Source organism: Melospiza georgiana, chromosome 19, assembly GCF_028018845.1.
Source record: "Melospiza georgiana isolate bMelGeo1 chromosome 19, bMelGeo1.pri, whole genome shotgun sequence".
NCBI classification, from domain to species: Eukaryota; Metazoa; Chordata; class Aves; order Passeriformes; family Passerellidae; genus Melospiza; species Melospiza georgiana.
The window spans coordinates 7,113,660-7,135,452 of record NC_080448.1 but is presented as its reverse complement, the minus strand read 5'-3'; the positions used below and the strand labels follow the sequence as shown (position 1 = coordinate 7,135,452).

Below are 21,793 nucleotides of genomic sequence, written 5' to 3'. Positions count from 1 at the left end.
ATATTAGACACCCCACTGTCTTTCTGGCAATTGGAGACATTCCTCAACAAACAGCACCTCAGGAAGGGAATGAAAGGGCAAACAAACCGTGAAACAAATCAATGAGTTCAATTATCTCTCTCTCTCTCGGAAAGGAAACTTTTCATTTTTAAGGCTGTTTCATGAAATCTTTTAATGACGGCCCTGCACATGGGTGCTGGGCACTCTGGCTGCAGAGCTGGCTGCTTGGCAGGGCTTTTTATTTGTTTTACATGAGACACACATTCCCAAACACAGAGGGTGAAACAGAGAGCAGGGTACAGGGATCTCTCTGCAGAACAAGAACTCTGCTTACCCTTTACATTACCACGACCACGTGGGATAAGAGGCTGTAGAAATTGTTCCCACTTTCCCTGAAGTGTCCCCAGGAAAGAGTGAATTTAGATTTATTAAGATGGTTAGTTACTCCATGGTTAAGTTATGTGCTCCTCACTACTGGTTAAGGCTGTGTGCATTTCACAGGGATTTATGGCAGCCCAACTGGTGGATGACACAGTTCACAGTGATGGAAATGGGTGGTATACTTTTATGAAAGCCATATGTGCCCCTCAGGTTATCTGATGTATTCAGGCAGGTTAATAATCCCCATCCCATAAATGAGGAAATACATAGGAAATGAAACATCAGTAAATACAATTTCTTGAGGAAACCATGCAAAATAAAAAGCTACCTGCTCACAATCCTCCCCTGCCACTCTGCTTAGCACCAACTGTAATAGAAAGATTCCCTTTCCCCAAAGCTGAATTTTGACTCAAAGGAAGAAAATAGAAACCATTGGACAAAAGTTGCCACGGCACTTCATCAGTATTTTTATATATATGTGAATATGTCTGGTTGTTAGTATAGCTGAAAACCCAAGTGACTTCAGCCCAGCAATGTGGGTTTCGAGGGGCTCAGCCCCATGAGGAGGGGCAGGAGGGCAGAAATTCATCCAGAGGGTGCAGTCCCCAGGGAACCCAGGAGATTTATGCCCAGCACAAAACAAATCAACACCAGACTAGCCTAAAGCCCCTCACTAATAAAAACCTGTGTGGGGGAGGGAATAAACCCCCACTATTCACTGAAAGTTCATTAGTTCCATGAAGGAATGAAGACAGGCTGGAGAGCTGGTGACCACCAGTAACCAAAGATCAGCTATTAAAAGGCACTGAAAATCTGCTACAAAAGGTTAATAACCCCAAGGCAGTGCTTCAGTCAAATTTAATTTTTGCTCAAAATTTCTTACAAACAGGCACTTAGAGCTTGCAAGCAAGACTTGATCAGCTGGGGTTTATTCTGGGTTTCAAGCAGCTGCACCCAAGCAAAAGAGGGGAAGCAGAAATCCTTTCCTGTGTGTACTGCCTTGATTTCCCAGTTGTGATCCCTGCTGGTTCCCTTCCAGTGCTCCAGCCCCTGAGCAATCTCCCTGTGACTCAGTTTCTCAAGGTGTTAAAAACTCTGGGAGGCAAAGCACAAAATCACAGCTCTGCTCTGCTCCTGCAGAAACACCAGAGAAGCACTAAGGGTTAATAATCTCAGGCTTACAGGATTTGTGTATTATGCATTTGTTTATTTAATGCTTTACATGAATGCTAATGAAGTTATTAACAGGCCTGCATGTTGTCTATTGTTTTTCTTGGGTTTAGTGTCTGCACCATCCTGCCTTATCCCTTCTGTTCCATGAGCTGGCCAACACCCAGCTCTTCCAAATCCCTGAATCAGTGTTCTACCCTGGATTCTCAGCTTCCCGATCAAAGACAAAATTTTTTAAAACTCATTTGTTAAAATATTATCTTTTAAAAAAATCTTATCGAGATAAAGGAATTTTATTTCCCCCACACCAGATACCTTCTGTGACACAAAACTGCAATCCCACATGGCCTTATTGTCTTTTAATTAGATCAGAGATATGTAAATGAGGCAATATTTCTTAGGTCCCATTAAGTGATGTCTCCAGGAGGATCAGAGGGGGCTGAACCAGGCAGGACATGCTCCTCTGACATCCACATCCTCACACTGACCTGCCCCATGCTCCAACTGCTCCTCAGGCAAGTCTGATTTACTGGAAATGTCACTGTTTTGTGGCCTTATTACTGCCCCAAACCTGCAGATCAAAACCCCTTTTCTCCTGCAACCAAAGCATGGGGTAAATGCAGGGGTGCAGGTGCTGGGGTGACTCCTGCATGTCCAGGGCAGACACCTCCCTCCCAGCCCTGCCTCTGCCACAGACACGAGGAAAAGGGCTCAAGGGATCTCACAGAATTATATGGGATTGGGCAGGAGAGATAATTGGGGGTTTTAGAGCAGGGATGAGCTGTACAGCAGTGCAGGCACAGGACTTCATTGTGTAGCCTTGAGCCTGAGAAATGGGAAGAGCCCTGAGCTCCCAACATCAACAGTATGAGCTGATGAAATACATCAGAAATACTTTTTGTTTTTAAAGCAGCTGTGGAAAGGATAATATCCCTGCTTCTGCAGTCAGGTGCCTGATAGCTGGGGCATCACAGCAACTTTTTAAGGCAGGGATGGGTTCAGACCTACCCACATTTAGGTGTAGGTTTAACGAGATGCTGAAAAACCCTGCTAATGAGGAAGCAGCATAGGGATACTTGCATAAGGCAAGCTGTGCCAGCTGCAGCCTCTGACAGTGATGGCTCACACCTGCCTGTTCTTGGAAAAGGCAAACAAAAAACCCAACTGAAAGCACTGGGGGAATGTGCAAGTTGTCTGGATGAGGCAATATGGGATTGGGGAGCAGGGCTGCCAGCTCTCACAGCAAACACCTGGCTCTCCAAAGGGACAGCAGATCCAGGCAGGAGAAGAGGCTGTTTGCCAGGACACAGAGTTTCAGTGCCTGGGATCTCACTGAGTTTCCTCAAGTTCCCCTCTTGTTCAGGACGTTCTCTCTCTCTCAATAAATGAGGGAGCACACTGCACTTTCCTGACTCATTTCTCTGCCTGCGTGGGAGTGGGAAAAGCAGCTGGAATCCATCCCTGGAGCACAAGGAGAGTTTCCAGTACACACCAGGGCAGGAAATCACCCATTAAACACGTGGCCAGGTAGAGACCAGCACTGCAGCACCTGCAGAGCTCTGCTGAGGGGTGGGAATGGCTAACCCCACAGGGCAGGGCCCCATTGGAAACAGCTGAACCATTTGTTTTTGATGGTCCCAGGGTTTCTCTGCTCCCCCTGCCATCCCAGCCCTGCAGGAGCTGGAGCAGGCACAGCCACGTGCCCTCCTGCTGTCACAGACAAGGCCCCTCCAGGAAGCAGTTCTGCACCAAAATAACTCTGTTGATTTGCTACTTAGCATTGAAAAAAAAAAAAAATTAAAAAAGAGACTGTTGTAATTTGCAGACACACATGAAGGAGCTGTGTGGAATCCAGGCTCAGCTGACTGGCAGATGCAAGCCCAAGGACCTTGTCCCTGCTGGGGGCAGATGTGACTCTGCCAGGAGGTTTTTCCTTCCTCTGCCTCCCTCCTCTTCCTCACACAGCCCTCCTTCAGAGTTCAGCCACAGGTAAAAGGAGGTGGTGAGATGAGATGGCTCAAAAAGCTGCAATATCCTTTGGCTGGCCTCACAGCAAAGCCAGTCCCTGCTGGAGGCTGGGATTGCAGAGCACACTCGTGGTCCCTCTGTTGCTGCACCCTGCCTGGAGAGGTGTGGCTGCACAAGAGCACGTGGGGACAGACAGCACAGGGACACAGGGACACTCCTGCCCCTGTCACTTCACCCAGATCCTCTCCACGGCTGCATTCCCTGGCTGCACCCATGGCTGGGATGACCCCCAGCCTGGCTGGCACAGGAGCCAAAGTGCTTTGCATTTATTTAAAGATTTCCATCTAAGGATCTCATGTCAAGCCAAGGTTACAGATAACAGGGTGATGACTAGAATATGCTGGAATACCCTAAGGCTATGTTTTTCTACTTTGGGTTGTTAAATAACACCAGCTTTTAGGCTATACTAGAAAAAGGAACTGAACAGTCTCACTGGAGGTTAAAACACAAACAAAATAAAAGCCCTGAGAGGACCTGGGGCACTTTGGTGCTGTCAGACAGTTACATTAACTAATTTGCAAGCATTACAAGTCTAACAAAAGAGGCAAGAGAGCCCAGCTACAGCACGAACTCCTACTGACTCCAATGGCTCCATTTACATGGAGTTCTCAGAAACGCAGCCTTAGAAATGAAAAATGAAAATAAAGAACCCTTTTGTCAGTTTGTGGTCTATCATTTGCATGTCTGCATATTTCAAAGCTTGGCTGTTGCCTTTGGGCATTAACTACACTCCTTGTGCCTCAGTTTCCCTATCCAAAATTGAAGGTTAATGCCAAGTGTTTTACAGGAACACTGAATTCTCTTCCCATACAACTTTGCAGCTTTTCTGGTGTCACTGCAGGCTGAACCAAAACTGTGACAAAGAAGGGCTGGTTTGCACATGGGCTCTCAAGCCCTCTTTCACACCAAAGCTTTTGGTCAAAATAAGAAGCAGATCTCCAAAGTGTTTCCATTCATCTTCACTTGTAGGTTTTTAAGCAAAATATTAAATGTTATAATGATGACTTTCAGCCTGGTGAGTTTTGCATAAGGCACAGTTAAAACTTTGAGCCTCAAATGTTACATGCAACAGAGCTTTTTGTAAGATTCAAAACATTCCATTTCTCTTCACTTTTTTTTTTTTTTTTTTTAATTTGTTCTCTGTAACATCTTCCCTAGTTTTTTCATCTTCTCCTTGCCACCAATCCTAAGGTTTCACTGGTGACAGCAGGACTAGGAAACTAAGGGAAAAACTCTGAGAAGAGACATGGCCTATGAAGTTCTCCATCTCCTGTTTTTAGGGAAATCACTTTAAATACAGCAATAATTCCAAAGCTGAGCATTAGAAGTTAATGACTCATCAAAGGAACAGGAAATAGGGAACTTTAAGACCTTAAAGGCACAGCAAATAGGAGTTATTTCATGTCATGTCCAACACCACTACCCTAACTACAGTACTCCAGGCTCAATGGGGGGAAGCAGCATTGAGACCATTTATCACAGTAATTATGTGATGCTGGAGGGAGCACAACTTTATTTTTTATTCAGTTTGACCCTGAGCACCACCAAAATGGAAGACTACAAACATCTGAGAAGTGATATATTGGCACCAGCCAGCACTTAAACATGAAAGATTTGTTTAAAAAAAAGTAAATAATTCAATTCTCACTGTATATTGGGAACTATTCCCCTGAAGTCCAAGTTAACTCAGATTTGCCCCAATATAACAGATTTCACATGAATACTTCAACTCCACCATGTAACTCCAGGCAGAAATAACTCTTCAGGAATTCTCTACAACTTCTGGTCCCCTGTCTCCTAATCCTGCACTCCTTCCATGCTGAACAGCACATCTGCAGAACTTTATTTTACACTGCTGCCTGAAGGACAGGTCTGTTTGATAATGTGCAAGAAAAGCACAGTTTACCCCAAAGAGCCAAAAACCACAGGCATCTCCTCCTGTTGCCATTGTCCTCCTGTGTCATCCTTAGCTGTGCTGCCAAAATAAACAATAATCAGTCTGATCTATGGAAGGACAACAATTCTCTGCCCATATACTGGAGGCAAAATGTTTTTCTACAAGTTATTGAAAGTAGCTGTGTTTGGATGACTGCTTCAGTAAATATGAAAAGCTCCTTCTCCACTGCATTCCTGTGCTACTTTTAGAAGGACAAAAAGTCTGAATCTTACAGAAAATCCACTGGTAGTGACTGACAACCTTAACCTAAACATTTTCTGGGTTGTGTTGTTTATGAAGGCTTTTTATTGCAGAACTGGGGGGAGGAAGGGAGAGTGGGCAGTACCAGAAATCCTCACAAGACTACTTAAAGCTGGCTGGTGAAAATGGAGCATTTCAGTGAAATTCGATATTTTCTTTCATCAAAGGCAGGGAGCCTCAACCCACATGTTAACAGTAATGTAACAAGCCTACTGTATGTGCTGCAACCCAAGGTCCTTTTCCAATTAGAATTCATTTAGGTTGGGGGAGAGCAGGGGTCAGAGCAAAGAGGTGGCTCTGGAATTGATCTAAAACTGGAATCCAACCATTCCAGCTGGGAATCCCAAGCACTTGCTTGGATTCTGCAACAAAGCAGAAGTGAAAGAGCGCTGTTAGAGAGAACAGTTTGTCCCTGGAAAACCGAGGAAATGTATACAGAATGTTTCTTTTTCCACAAAGAAAGAAAGTAAAAGGAAAGTCTGTTGCACTAGAAACAACCCAAACAACCCCAATATTCTTTAATTTTGCTGAAACTCAAGTCAGAGTTTGCTTTTCAGTTCCAGGTCTGATAGAATCTCCAGATCAAACTCATTAGTGCTGGTTAAACCAAGTTTTGCTGATAGAAACGTGTGGGACAGCAAACAAAATCAGTGTCAGCCCTCAAGAGAGAGGATGTGCCTCTTTAATTGAAAAAGGCAGAGTAATCATTCATTTATTTAACCCAGAGATGATTATAATCTGAAAACCTTGAAATCCTCTTACACAACAACTGTTTTGGCAAGCCCCTCTGTGTTCCAACAAATATTAAACTGTGCTTGCCATTTGTCTAAGGAATCTTGTATTAATAAACATGAAGAAGAACACTTTTACCTCCCACACTCAATGACAGAAGAAAACAAAGACCAGCTGTATTCATCAATGGATCCTTGTTCTGCACATAAAGGCTAATTACATTTTACTTCAAGCCTACACATGGAAAACTTTGCTCCTGCCATCTTGTCAAAGGCAGCCTCTGATATTCCAGCTGACAGACTGCAATGACTGCACATAATAAACTTCTTTTTGTCATTAACACCTTCAGTGCCCGGCCCGGGGCTGTGCTGGGGCTCAGGGAAGGGGCAGGGGCAGCCCACACCCACCTGCTGGGAATTCTGCATGTAGGAATGACAGAATTGCCCTGGAAATTCTCATTCCAGCCACTGATCTCATCTGAAGGTGCCTGCCTGTGCCTCTGTCCCTCCCTTTGCACGTAGGGTACTTTGAATGGGACATTGTGAAAAGATAAAACAAACAAGTTGACATAATGATTCCCAACTTTTCAGATCACCACAACTGGGCTCCAGGATAAAATCCAGACTCCTTAATGCTGATGATGAAGACTTCTCACTCTGTATTTCTTCTGCTTCTTGGGCGTTTTAGCCTCGTTTGAAAGATTTTCAAAGTTTCAAGTAGTTGAAAGACAGCTTTATTCTGAGACTGAAAATCTTAAAAGCACTGTTAGCTTTTAAATATTGACAATTATCTGTTTTTTTCCTGAAGGCACTCCAATTCATCTGCATCAAATAAGCGTCTGTAAAACTAACAATTCTGGCCTAAGATAAAAATCACATGTTTTTAAAACATAAAATTAAAATTGGCAATACAAGTAGCTTTTCAGACTTAGATCAAAAGAGGGCTTCTTTTAAGAAAAGAATCAAACTGTCTTTCACCCTTTTTATTGGTGTTTTTTCAGCCTTTCTCCCAGTTTTTACAATTTTAATAGATGACTCAATTTCACTGTCTACATTCAGTTCCCTTTTCATGTTCTTCTAGATTTCCATATTGCAAAATATGGGCTCCAAACACCACAGACAACTGTTGTTATGCAAGAACTATTCCTGCCATAAATATCCAAAACAATGATAAAATATTTCTGCTGTTATTAGGACCTACAAGTTTGTTTTCACAGTACATTAGTCTGGGAGATAAAGTACAAGCTTAATGTCTGCTTCAGGATTCTGCTCCATGACCACTCTATTCCAGACCCAGTCCCCATAATAATTCTGCTACAGAACACAATAAACATCTTGTTACTGCAGAGGCTACTAATTTTATGTAATTCTATATAAATTGGGTAAGAGTCACTCTAAAGATCATATAAAAACCAAATATTTCTGTGTGCATCTCCCCAAAAAAATGAGATTAGAAATGCAAACAAATATTTTAGTGAACAGATTTTGCTCAGTGTAAGCTAAATTACAGATGAAGCACTCTGCAAATAAACACATTAAAAAGGGTGAGAGGTTATTAGGTTCAGTGCCTACAACCACTGATCTCTGCTTGCTCTCCCAGAAGTGACTGCAACATGAAATAACAACAACAATATCAGTTATGTGCAGGAAAAAACAAAGTCAATCTGCAGGAATTTAGGCTCCATCTGAACCAGCTTTTGTTTACATCCCTCAGAGAGGGATGAATCAATGAAGGAACAAAAATATTTTTGATCCCTGTGCATGGAACTCATCTTCCATGGAGCTCAAAGGAAACTGGACTTCCAGAGCCAGACAAAATTCACCTGAAAGATTATCCTGAAGGACAGAAAAGGTGTTTAAACTCCAAGTGCTGACTTTTAAAACTGCCATGGGCTGAATTTTGTGAATCCCCACATCCTCAGTGGGGAATCAGATCCTCAACAGCCCCAGAACCATAGGGTAATAAATTTAAAATTGGTGCCCCTTTGACTGGTTTTTAACACTGGGCAGTGGGCACAGGGAGGTGACTTTCAGTCCCAGCCCTTCCCCTGAGTGTCCCAACCATCTGAAATGGCTGCTTCATTCCCATCCCATTTCCAGACACTGAAATGACTCTTTGTGCTTAATCCCACTGATCATGAGAATTCCTTCTCATTATTAACTTTCCTTAAATATGAAGGGTTCAAAGGAAACCAGCAGCAGTCTGTCTCTTTTGTTGTTCCCTGCCCTGATGGTTAATAAAACCACAGGATAATTGGAAACAGTAGCTATTAACAAGACAAGAATATATATTTTTAAGACTACCTTCATGTTCTACTTGAAAACAAGGAAAATCTGCCCAAAATTTTGCTCTCTGTAATAATTAGGGGTAAACCTGGCAGATCAAGGACTATTACCCCAAAAGCAGAAAGAACCAGGGTGCCTAAGAATCAAACACAAATCCTTTACTAAATGAAGCTTTGTTTTCACCAAGACGGGAAGATCATAATGAATACCTTATTTCTGAAACTGCTCTATTTCTAAATAAAATACAGGAAATATAGAGGGTAAGAGATACACAGATGAAGCACCTGAGAATGAAACCAGGAATGCAGCAGCTTGTGTGCCAGAAGAAGTGTCTTGTTGAGGAGAAGAAAATATAAAAACTAATAATCTCTCCATAGGAGGCCAAATTATGACCATGTTTTCCAAAAACTTGGATGCCTGAGCCTCCCTCATCTCATCTCTCTCCAACAGACAGATGCAAAACAAAAAAATCAGTGATACCCTGAAGGAAGACACAGAAAGAAAACAGGGAAATCTTACTTTGCAGTAGTTTCTTCATCGTATTTTGTTTTCAGATCAAATAGTTCTGTTCTGGTTTTTTCCAAGGCTAAAAGGCATAAACATGAAGCATTACAGTACTGAAATAGCAGTATTCAGTCATAAATAAGGCTGTACATCTCCTGATTAAAAAAATAATGCTACAGACCTCCTTAGCTTTATCTTTCTACCTAGGAAAACCATGATGGCTTAGAAAAAACCATAGGGTTTTGATTTTTTTCACAATTTCTTACAGCATTTCTGTTACACTGCAAAAATGTCCAGTTTCTGCTTAACCAAGCTAGACATTATTAGTTTCTTATTAAGCTGGCTAAACTACTTATTCCATTGAAATACTTATGCAGTAGCTCAAGGAATAAAATTTCTTCTGCTCTCATAGTAAGACAAAGAAATGTAGTCAGAACTGGAAATTTTAGAAAGAAAACTAGAAGCCAATGTGTCAGACCTGAATTTTGAGTTCAAGAAATTAATAGCAACAGACAACAGAAATGGGGGTTCATACAGATATTTATCACAGTTTGGACATGTGTGGAAGCAGAACACACATGGAGGGTAAGTTCCATGGTCTGCTGTAATTCCATGGTGCTCTGTGTGTGCTCCATGGCCTTGTCTCTGTTTTTTGCCAACGACAGCTGCAACTGGAGTGTTTGCTGTGATTCACACAGCACATCTGAGCTCTGCTGGACCTCCCTGCACACCAAGAGCTGCTCCACACCCAGTCCTGACACACCCTGTCCTGTCACCTCACCCTGATCACCAGGAAAAGGTCACTAAAGCCATGCCAAACCTGTTTGCAGAGCTTGAACTTTGTGTTCGGCTTCCTCCAGCTTCGAGGCTGTCGACATCTGGGTCTCCTGCAATTTTCTGTCAAGGGGAGAGCAGAGGTGAGAGCAGAGCAAAAAACTCATCTGTGCCTTGCAGATTTGGGGGATGGAGCCATTAAATGTCTCAACTGGAATGAGACAACTGCCAACACCACACAGGCTCTGAGGTGCTTCTGTGGGACCCATAAATGCTGTCACAATCGTGAGATGCTGCTCCTACTTTGTGGTCCCACTTATTAAAATTTTAACAGTGTAGCCACCTCATAACATAAGCTGTGAATGTTATAAAGAGTTGACTGCTATATAAATGACAACTTCAGTGGAAGGTTTTCTTGAGCATAATTTGTTTTGGAAATGTCACACACATTGAGAAAATTGTCACCAAGCACCCTCTGTTGTACAAAGTTAGTACAAGAAGAATGATACATTTCCATTTTAGTGTCATAATGAAGGAATTTGTTGCCATAACTGATAGAGTGAATAGATGCAGCAGCTGTTTCATCAGAGCTGTAATGGGTGCCAAATGCAGCAATATTATTAGCTACTCTTTAAGAAAACACACATATTTCAAAACAAATCTCACTGTGATATTTTCTATAGAAAAGGAGCAAAACTTTAATATGCTCACATTTCTTACATCCACAGGCAACATTTTCTTGTTTGTGTCAGTTAAACTCATTTTACATCATCTGGCCAGGCAGCCACTGCACTCCTTGCTAAAGGCCAGGCTGCAGGAGTTATAAAACTCATCTTTGAAAGGAGCTGCTCCAACATCTCCCAGGAGCCGTGCTTTTTACAACACTGCTTTTAGGATATTCTGCAGATCTCAGAATTGTGAAATGGCTTATGAAACTACCAGCATCCTGCCTGCACTCCATAGGGTGCACAAATTTCTCCTCCAACACTGCTGACCAGGTTAATAACTATTTATAGCCAGAATCATGTGTCAGTTCCCTTCACACTGAACCATATACTCTGAGATCCCAAAACCACTCTTACACACACTTTTATTTGCATTCCACGACCTGCCATTTTGTTTTATTTTTAAGTACATTGAAATTGCAGTTTGCTTACAAGCTGCTTATCAAATAGCAGCCACAGGTATTGATGAATCAAAAAAGAAGCTTTGCATTCACTGGTACATTCTCCTCATTCAGCCCTGAATTTAAACAAGCAACCCTCCAAGTAAAAAGCTCACGTGAACTGAAGGTTTTCCACGCTGTGTTGAACACATTATAGCCTCAGTGTTATTGCTCCATGGGAGAAATAAATTCTCCAGGCAGGGAATGCAGCCTGAAAGAATTCCCTCTTTAGCCCCTTGGTTTTCTCCTGCCTGATTTATTTGCCCACCAACCCAAAGATTCAAACACTACCTGCTCTTTTATGAAAGATCAGAAATGCATCTAAAATGTTTTGGGTTTTTTTAATTGATAGTTAATAATGAAAACTCTTCTTAATTTTGGCAGGTAGGAAGATGCAAACCTTCCCAGGATAATTCAGGATAATCCCCTGTCTCAGGCATTGCCAGGGGAGCAGGGGTGGTGCATCCCTGGCCCTGGCTGTGTGACACACAGGAATTGCCCTGGTAATGGAGACAGGTGGGTGTCACAGAGCCAGGGAGGAATAAAAGCAGGTGTGACACCCCCCACCACATCACAGAGACAATCTGTCCCAGTTTCACTTCCACACTCTCCTGTTTTCCTGGGCAAAGCTGAGGATCAAATGATCCTGTATCAAACACATAAATCCCAGAATCACTCACTGGATCAGCTCTCCCCAGCCACCAGTCCTGCCTGGGAAGATTAAACAGAAAAATACCTCTCTGCTCCTCCCCAACACCCAGATACACACACACACCCCACACTCACCTCTCCTTCTCTGCAAAATCATTTTGTAACTTTTGTTCCTTTTCAAGGGCTATGTTCTCTGCTTGGTTCTTCAGGGTCTGTTCATATTCTCGGATTTTCTCCTTAAGTGCTTTTATTGTAACCTCTGCAGGAAAACAATAGGGGAAGAATGAGTTTACACAGCTCCACGTGGTTCCACAACACAAGGTTTGCTTTACCCTGTAGGCTCAGTGTGTTTTAAACTTTAGCTCTTCAACTCTGACACAAAATCAATGGATATGAGTCCCTTTGGAGACCTTTTACTCCCTAAATGTTAAATTGAACTTTAAGTGTTTAGGTTGAGAAGGATCAATGGAGTTTGCTGGAAAGCAGAGTGAAGAAGGTTCCTCTAACATGAATTTTTTTTTAAAAAGAAGAAAAAAAATCAATTGTAAAATATAATATCACCTTATTGACTAGCCTAAAATTAGCTGAGTGCTGAGAGAAGATTAATAAAGTCCCAGTGCAGGTTTAAGTATGCATTTACACACAGGACACTTCATTCACCTGACTGTGCTCATGCCCTACGAGGCAGTTCCACCATGGTTCATGCACAGATGCAATCTCACACTAACTGAACACATCTCTGGGACACAGCTCTCACTCTAACTGAACACAGCTCTGGGACACAGCTCCCACTCTAACTGAACACAGCTCTGGGACACAGCTCTCACTCTGACTGAACACATCTCTGGGACACAGCTCTCACACTAACTGAACACATCTCTGGGATACAGCTCCCACTCTAACTGAACACATTCTGCGACACAGCTCTCACTCTAACTGAACACATTCTGGGACACAGCTCTCACACTAACTGAACACATCTCTGGGATACATCTCTAACTGAACACATCTCTGGGACACAGCTCTCACTCTAACTGAACACTGCTCTGGGATACATCTCTAACTGAACACATCTCTGGGACACAGCTCTCACTCTAACTGAACACTGCTCTGGGACACAGCTCTCACTCTAACTGAACACAGCTCTGGGATACATCTCTAACTGAACACATCTCTGGGACACAGCTCTCACTCTAACTGAACACATCTCTGGGATACAGCTCTCACTCTAACTGAACACAGCTCTGGGATACAGCTCTCACTCTAACTGAACACTGCTCTGGGACACAGCTCTCACTCTAACTGAACACATCTCTGGGACACAGCTCTCACTCTAACTGAACACAGCTCTGGGACACAGCTCTCACTCTAACTGAACACAGCTCTGGGACACAGCTCTGCTGGGATGCAACTGCTGCACTCACAGCAGGCACTGGAGCTCTGCATGTCCCAGTTGCTGTCGCTGCCTCATCCTCCATCCCATGGTTTACACACAAACATTGACAATTTTAACTTTCTGAGACACTTAAAAGTTAAACCAGGGAATTTGCAGAACTCTTCCTTAGGATAAAGGAGCTCTCCTGCATTTCTCCCTGCCCAGCAGTGGATGGTAGCAGATGCAGAAACCTGCAGAGCTCCAGCCCAGCATCTCCTTACTGTTCCTACGTGGAAGCCCTGTGATCCCACCCACAGGAAAGGACTGAATCCTTATAGGGCTCACAAGAGGAAAAGCAGCACATCCACCAGAGTATGCTTTGTAACAATAATGGAATTTGGAAAAAGCCTTGGACTGCCAGAAGACTCACAGCAGCAACACAGTTCAGAGTATTCACATCAGGATGCAGGGGGGGGTTAAAGACATCAGCTTATTAACAGATACCATTAGTAAGGCTTGAGAAAAAATAAAAACTTTTGGATGTGAAAAGTTTCATATTCTGCAGAAAAACCTTAGGAAGACAAACCCTGATATGAAAAATAAACCCTATGGGCATGGGAGAAAAAACCCTCAATAATACCACACAAACCCACACATAATCTTTTCAAAATCCTGATGCAGAGAGTTGAGCAGGGAGCTGTGAAGCAGACAGGAGGTAGCTGGTGACACGATCTGCTGTCTGGGCACTACCAAAGGCAGCTTGAGCCACTGTGACCACAAAAAAGGGGGAAAGAGTGGTAAAAATGCTTGCCAGCAAAGCAGCTGCCTCTGCCTGAAGGAGCAGGGTTTTGCTGGCTGTGCAGAAATCAGCTGAGGCTCATTACTGAGTAACAGGCCGTGAAAAGGACACGTCACCTCTTTTTTTTCTTCAGCAAAGGGAAATTCTTCCCTGAGATCTGGGAAGTCATACAAATCCTGAGCTCTTCCTGAATAAGCAAAGGATGCTCCTTTGCACTGCCAGCAAGATGCTGCTCCTGTGGGCAAAGGGGGCTGCACTCCCTCCTGGGCCACCTCTGCTCCAGGTGTTTATATTTTATATAAACGCCTTTATTTTTTCAGACATAAATCTGCAAAAATATTCTGGTATATGGAGAAGAAGAGAGCAAAATAATCTCACAGAAATGCAGGTAATTGCACCTTGACTAAGTTTCAATGTCTGATTTTAAAAGAAAACAAAACAATGAAAAAGAACACAGGAAGTGCACGAACATGAGGGAAAATGTAACTTTTGTAATAAAATCTGATTTTACCTTTAAGCACCTAACAATAGATGTGCTGGACAAGCTGAATCCTCTACTTTGCTTGAAGCACTAAGTGCCTTCTTCATGCTCAGGTGAGCTACAGCTTGTCAGGCACTGCCATTTATACCAGTTTTGGAAGAAGTTCTTACAGGCACCACAGAGCTCATACCAACCCTCCAAACAAAGAGATTAACTGATCAAAGCACCCTCAGCTAACAACAGCCTTTTCCCTGGATGGCTTATTAATCCCTGTTTGAAATTGAGAGTAAAACCACTGCACTGGAGTGAAAAATAACAAAATTACAAAGGCTACAGTGGGGAAATGGAGAGGAAGTTCCAGCACACCAGGGAAAATCAAAAATGTCAGTTATGAGTGGTTGTAGCAAAAAACTCTACAAGTCAAGAGCTTTTCCACTTTGTGGGATGAACCCCTATGTCATGCTTGGATGTACTGGATGCACAGCCTCAGGAAAACTCTGCACAGTGAACTGCAATGATTGTGCATTTCCAGCAAAAAATACAGTTTTGCTTAGAGCATTACAGTTCCAACATGACATCTCCTGCAGTCCAGCCCAAATCCTGGCATGCTGATACCTGTCCTCTCCAGGGGTCACACCCTCTACATTAAAAAAATAAATATTTCAAAAGATGTAAGTGCATAGATGTTCCCTCAGCAAAAAATGAGATTTAACAAAATGAACTTAGTTGCTTACACAGCTATCAAACGTTACTTGGGTGCAACAGTTTCATAATATAAAAAAGAAATTAAAATCTCCATTTTTCCTAATGGCAAGACAATTTACCTTACCACCATCCAGAACTGGGCATTAAAGATGGAAATCTTCATGGATGGGCAATAAAGTGTATGGCTGAGAATTTTTTTTCCTGATGCAGGAAAGTGAATCAAAAGAAAACTTAAGCAGTCTTAAAGCCAACAGGCTTTAAATCTCATTGAGATTTTCATGTATTTTCATGTAGTTTAGACTCATTAAAATTTAAATAATTTAACAGTAATAGCTTGTATTTACATTGCTCTGTGGATGGTCTCCAGAGTAAAAATAAAGTGCATATGCTGAATGTACTCCAGTAGTACATTTAGATAAGTAAAAACAGCACAGAAAAAGTTCCATTTTGTGCAGATTCATATGTGGACACAAAAAACTGAATTTTTGTGTTTGTCTGTGCAAGCTGCACATCCTGCAAGTACCAACACCCACGTTCAGCCTGATGTCAGTACCAGCACTGCCTCTCACAAAATGTCACAAATAACGTCAGTCAGGTGTAATTTTCAGTGCTGAAGGCTACAACCAAATATGCAGAATAACAACTCCATCCTCTGACTTGCTGCTACAGTAAATGGAACTTTCAAGAAATCCAAAGAATCTGCCCAAAGCTCAGCTCCACACACAATACAGAAGTGGCCCTATAGACTATTGCACTTTCTCTACTGAATTTCCATTCTACTGTCACCTCTACCTTAAGCAATAAAACTGAATTCAATCCTTGACTTCAAATTTCAGTGTGCATTAAGAGCTGATAATGTGGTTGCAACCTACCCTGATTTTTCACCTCGGCGAATTCTTTGTTGTATTCCTCCAGAGTTTCCCTCAGTTTCTGGTTTTCTGTTTCAATATCGTGCATGCGTTGGACCTTCAGCTGAAGCTGCTGCCCCAAATCCAAGGCTGGAACTGGATCTGAAAAAGAAACAGTAAAATAAAATCAAACAAAAGAAACAGTAAAATAAAATGAAAAAAAAAAAAAGAAACAATAAAATAAAATAAAATAAAATAAAATAAAATAAAATAAAATAAAATAAAATAAAATAAAATAAAATAAAATAAAATAAAATAAAATAAAATAAAATAAAATAAAGGAACATTTCTGTGACCCAAGCAGTTCAGAGCACAATTGTCCTTTTTTCTCCATTCTGGTGCCTGCAGGGCCCTTCTTTGACTTATTAGACCTGTACATTCCTCACACTGTATATCATGCAAACTTTAAAAAATCAGAAATATTTCATTCTATCTATGTTCCCTTTAAATGCAGAGCCAGGCTGAGAAGCTGGGGGTGTTCAGCCAGGAGAAGAAAAGCTCTGGGGAAACCTCAGAGCCCCTTCCAGTGCCTCAAAGGGGCTCCAAAAAGCTGGAGAGGGACTTGGGACAAGGACCTGGAGTGACAGGACAAGGGGGAATGGCTTCCCACTGCCAGAGGGCAGGGATGGATGGGATATTGGGAAAAAACTCGTGGCTATGAGGGTGTTGAGGCCCCAGCACAACCTGTCCTGGTTGTGGCTGCCCCTGGATCCCTGGAAGTGTCCAAGGCCAGGCTGGACAGGGCTTGGAGCAACCTGGAATAGTGGAAGGTGTCCTTACCCAAAGCAGGGAGTGGAACTGGATGAGCTTTAAGGTCCCTTCCAACCCAAAATATTCTGTGAGTCCATGAAATTTTGATACAGCTTCTCCATCCTGGCACTAATTCCCAGGACAGTGTTCCTGGGTGCACACAGTCATGATAAAAAGGCACGTGAGAGTTTTAAGCTTCATGTTTTTTATTGCAAAATGAGAATTTTGGGGTGAAAAGCAATCAAACTGCACAGCTCACTGACAGCTACTGTGTCTCACTCTGCTTGTGAACGAGTGAATTTCTGAAGCAAACTGTGCCCTCCTGCACAGCAGAGCTCAAACAGGTTCTGTGACCATGGAGATCTGAGTTGTACTTTTTCTAATTGACAGATCAATAATAATCAGAAATGTTGTGTGGATGTAATCAATTCCATGAACCTTGGGTATGGATCTCTCTTTCTCTTACACTATTAATCAAATGTCCTCTCAGTATTAATTCTCTGACATTCATCCCTTTCTGGTAAAGAGAGTTCTCAGCACACACCTGACATGTGCAAGTGTGATTTATTCTGGGATTTCTTCCCAGTCAGGATAGGAAAACTCTGGAGTGTGATGGACTTATAAAAGATTATTGAATATATTTCTGCTATGGGCGCCAGCATCTCTTGTGAAATGGCTGCAAAGATTTAGTCTCCTGTTGAGGAATGCTAAACACCAAACTCAGTGGATCAACAACAGTATATATTAGGGAGTTCACTTAATTTTCAACCACCACAGTCATTAATTTTTCAGACCACCCTCAGTTCCAGTCTCTGGAAACACATAATAAGTCTATTGTACCTCTGTTAACACATTAAGCATGAGCCTGTGTGTTTTTTCAATATGCCAGCGTTGTTGCATAGTTTATAAAAGAATAGCACTGGGTTATGTTGAACTCAGAGACATTCTAAGTAGCAGCCTGCTGCATTTTGTTACTTGGGTTCTTCAACAGCTTATGGCATTACCCTGTTCATAATACAAAATCTAGGTTGCTTGTCATCTGTTCTCTGTACATACATAGTTTATGACTACATAGCTTTTTCATTTATGCTTTTTAGGCCAAATACTTTTCGTTATTATTATCTGTATTAAAATATTTATAATAAATCAAACTTAAAATGTTATTGTGGCAGAGACAGGGGGGTACAGGTAAGGAATTAAATAGAGAGCTGAAGTGGCAGCAGTAGCACGAGCTGGAGGCTCTGCAGTGTTTATGGATGGTCCTGTTACGGTGTGGGCTGCCACAACATTCCCCTGCTCCCATGGAGGTCCCTGACCTTCCTCTGCAAGGAGCATTTTGTCACACTCCTGCAGCTCAGCATCCCCCAAAGAGCCAGCCTGGGACATTCATCTGCTGAGCACAAAGAAAAGCCGGATTGTCTCTCCCTGGCCACGTCTGAAATTGTTACAGAAACCACGGATCCTATCGGGCCCGGGATCTTAAGCTTCAGCCGAGGGTATTTCTGTGAAATAGTGATGAAAGAAACTGAACTTGACAAAATTGTGGGTGCACTTTCCCCCACCCTCATTTTAACATCGTAAAAAGCCAGGACATGCACAAGAGGTATTTTGCTCCTAATACACAGGGCTTTTTATATTGAAATCAGCAAAGAATTAAAAAATAAAAATAACATGGGCATTATAAAGTGAATAATGACAAAATCTTTAGTCAAATTTGCAATCCCTGAGAAGCTCTGTGTACAAAATGAAAATGCTTGCAATCTCATAATTATTCATCAGGACATGTATATTTAATTTAGCTCTATTAAAGGTTAATGTTCAAGTAGCAAAACAGCGGCAGAACAAACAAAATGTAAAAAAAGTCTCTGTGCATTAAACTTCAAACTTCGCTAGAGCCTATTTGAAGGACTAATGGCCTGCAGTCACCAAATACTGCTGGAGGACATGTAAAAAAACCCCATGGGTGAAGCACCTCTTAAGACTTAATTTTTATAAACTGCATGAAAGAAAACTAATCGTTGTATGACAATAAAATGACCAACCAAGACATTTTGGGCGGAGAGAAAAATTGCTTGTCATGGCACGCTCCAACATGCTCTTTTACCTTGAAAAGCCTAAAAACCTGTTATTTCTGGAGTATTTATAAACACCAATTAACCTGAAAAAGTATAAACCTTAGAGTCACAATGGTTTTTTTCCTACCTGAGTGGAGCGGATTAAAAATAAATAAAAATACTCTCCTTTTCCCAACACATGCATGCATGGAAAAGCATACCTTTTTATATTAACCAGGTTTGCAAAGTATGTTTCATGTCATTTAACAGGAGGTCACTGAATTTTTAAACAAGCAATGGACCAAAACTTTCGTTTCATTACACAAACAACAGGCATGCACAGCTCAAAAAAATCAGCTGGCCCTGGCTTAGGGAGAGAGACAGCAAAGGAAATGCCCTTTCTGTGGTCTGTAAGAGAGAAAAATCACCTTGCTGAACACTGAAATATGGAAACCTCATCACACATTATTCCCTTGCTTTGAATTTTCTCTTGTGAAATTCCAGAATACCTGCTGGGCACAGGATAAATAAAATTTAAAAAAAAAGAGAAAATTAGTAAAAGGGATCCGATCATCCAGAACTTGAAGTAGCGTTTTGCAAGATCATTACTGCCTAAGAGCAGATTGAGATGTCTATTTTTACACTAAATTTAGTGCATTTTTTTCCTCCTGCTTCCTATTCTGCTCATTTTTCCTAATCCACTTGTTGCACGCCATACCCACAGCGAAGCCCCCTGCATCCTGTGCTTGCAGGCAGCCCAGCACATCTGGATCCGATCCCTGACGAGGTTTCCTCCACGCCACCACAGCAAAACAGAAACTGCCGAATTTCCAACCCTGCATTTCCAACCCTGCAGAGCCCGTTCCTGCCTCTCCTTCTCCAGGATTGCAGGCTCTGGGCACATCCCTGCTCACTGCTGGCACACACCTCACCGTCCCCTGGCAGAGGAGCTTCTGTCCCCACGAAGGAGGAGGATGGACACGTCTCAGTGGACGCAGACATGAAAACAATTAATGTTACAAATGCGAAGTGATTTTTATAGCAGTTAATACTTCACATCAAACGAGCTGGTGCGACGCAGCCACAGCAACACCTCTCAGGCTGTTCTCACACCACGCACATGCCCTGATGATGATGAATCTTTTTTCAGCAGCAGGGCAAGGGAACCTTTTTTTTTTTTTTGCTGCTGTTTAGGTAAGTAAAGTACTGACTTCACAAACAATTTTAAAAGAAACACTGAGACTGATTTTGCCCGATTTACGCATTACACGAGGCAGCCCCTCAGCATTCTGGGTGCAGTTTTGAGTGCCACAATGTAAGAAAGATTTAAAGCTGTTAGAGGGTGTCCAAAGGAGAGACAGCAGATGGTAAAGGGTCAGGAGGGGCCGTACAAGGAGCGGCTGAGGGCACTTGGTTTGTTCAGCTGGAGGAGACTGAGGAGAGACTAATTGGGGTCTGCAGCTCTGATCTCGGCTCTCTGTGACCAGGGACAGCAGCAGGGAACGGCTGGAGCTGTGGATGGGGAGGTTCAGGTTGGATATCAAGAGAAAGTTCTTCCATTCGAGGGTGGTGGGCACTCCCCAGGCTCTGCAGGGAACGGGCACGGCCAGAGGCTGCCAGAACTCCAGGAGCCTTGGGAAAATGCTCTCAGGGATGCCCAGGGTGGAATAATTGGGACCAGTTGGACTGATGATCCTTGCAGGCCCCTTCCAGCCCAGAATATTCTATGACTCTCCACTCCAACCCCCGACACCGCTCATCCCAAACCCACCCTCAACCCCCAAGTTACAACAGGGCCATCGCTGACTGCCTGAACTTCCCAAGTGAATTTTGCTGAAGAACCCCCATTCCTCGCTCGTCCTGCGAGCTGAGGAAGGCACAGCTCCCAGTGCCAGCGATCCCATCCCGTGTTTACACCGCGGGCGCTCTCCCCGATCATTACGGCCCAAATGGCCACGGCTGCCCCCGTGCCCCTCGCCCGCTGCCATCCCACTCCCGCCCGCCTTCCTTTTCGCCAGGGCACTCTGGGCTAATGTAATCATACGATTACATAATTAACCCAGCTGTCTCATTAAGAAAATCAACTGGAATTCAGGGCATAATTAGTCATACAGCAATTAGCATGCTGATGAGCAACTGATGAAAAGCTGTCTCGATATAGAGTATGCTAGGACCACCCTCGTGATTTAAGGAGAGGGGGGAAAGCCCACCTCGGCTCATGGAAAAGGAGCTCCTGCGGGACAGGGAATGTTTAAAGTTTATATTTAACCCTTCGGCCGTGGCCGTTGCTGCCGCGAGGGGTGAGGACCCCCGACAACACCGAGGGGTTTGCCAAACGGAGTGGAAAAACTGTGTCATTGTTTAAATGTACAATTTGCAGCGCGCAGGGCCAAATTACCCTCTCTTCCTTATATATTTATATAAATATATATATTTAACCCCAGGGCTGCGGAGCGCTGCTGGATGGGAGCAGTCCTGAGGAACGGGCTCCGATAGCCCCGCCGGGAGGGAGCACCGGGACCCCTGAGGGACTGCCCGGAGCCCCGGAGGAGCCGCCGCAGGAACGGCCCGGAGCCCCGGAGGTGCTGCCCCGACCCTGGGAGGGAACGGAGGGACGCCCAAAGGGACTGTCCGGAACCCAAAGGGGGCTGTGCAGAGCCCCGAAGGTGCTGTCGGGACCCCGGAGTGACCGCCCGGAACCCGGAGGAACCCCCGGCACCCTCGGCCGGCCCCGGCCCGGAGCGCGGCGGGGAGAGCGGCAAAGCCCGGCCTGGATCGCAGCGCGGGCGGAGCGGGCGGGGGCCGCGGGTGCCGGTGCGGTGCCGGGGGGCTCC

At 43.4% G+C, this 21,793-nt stretch overlaps 1 protein-coding gene across 7 annotated transcripts in view; it reads right to left on the bottom strand.

The window, feature by feature from the left end:
• Positions 1–21,793, bottom strand: part of CUX1 (cut like homeobox 1) — a 274,393-nt gene that overhangs the window by 122,582 nt on the left and 130,018 nt on the right. For all 7 annotated transcript variants that reach the window (XM_058037677.1, XM_058037671.1, XM_058037673.1 and 4 more), the window contains exons 5-8: positions 16,120–16,257; positions 12,023–12,146; positions 10,118–10,194; positions 9,313–9,379 (exon numbers count right to left, since the gene is read on the bottom strand). In XM_058037677.1, coding sequence (XP_057893660.1) covers positions 9,313–9,379; positions 10,118–10,194; positions 12,023–12,146; positions 16,120–16,257 — 406 coding nt within the window. The remainder of the gene's footprint in view (positions 1–9,312; positions 9,380–10,117; positions 10,195–12,022; positions 12,147–16,119; positions 16,258–21,793) is intronic.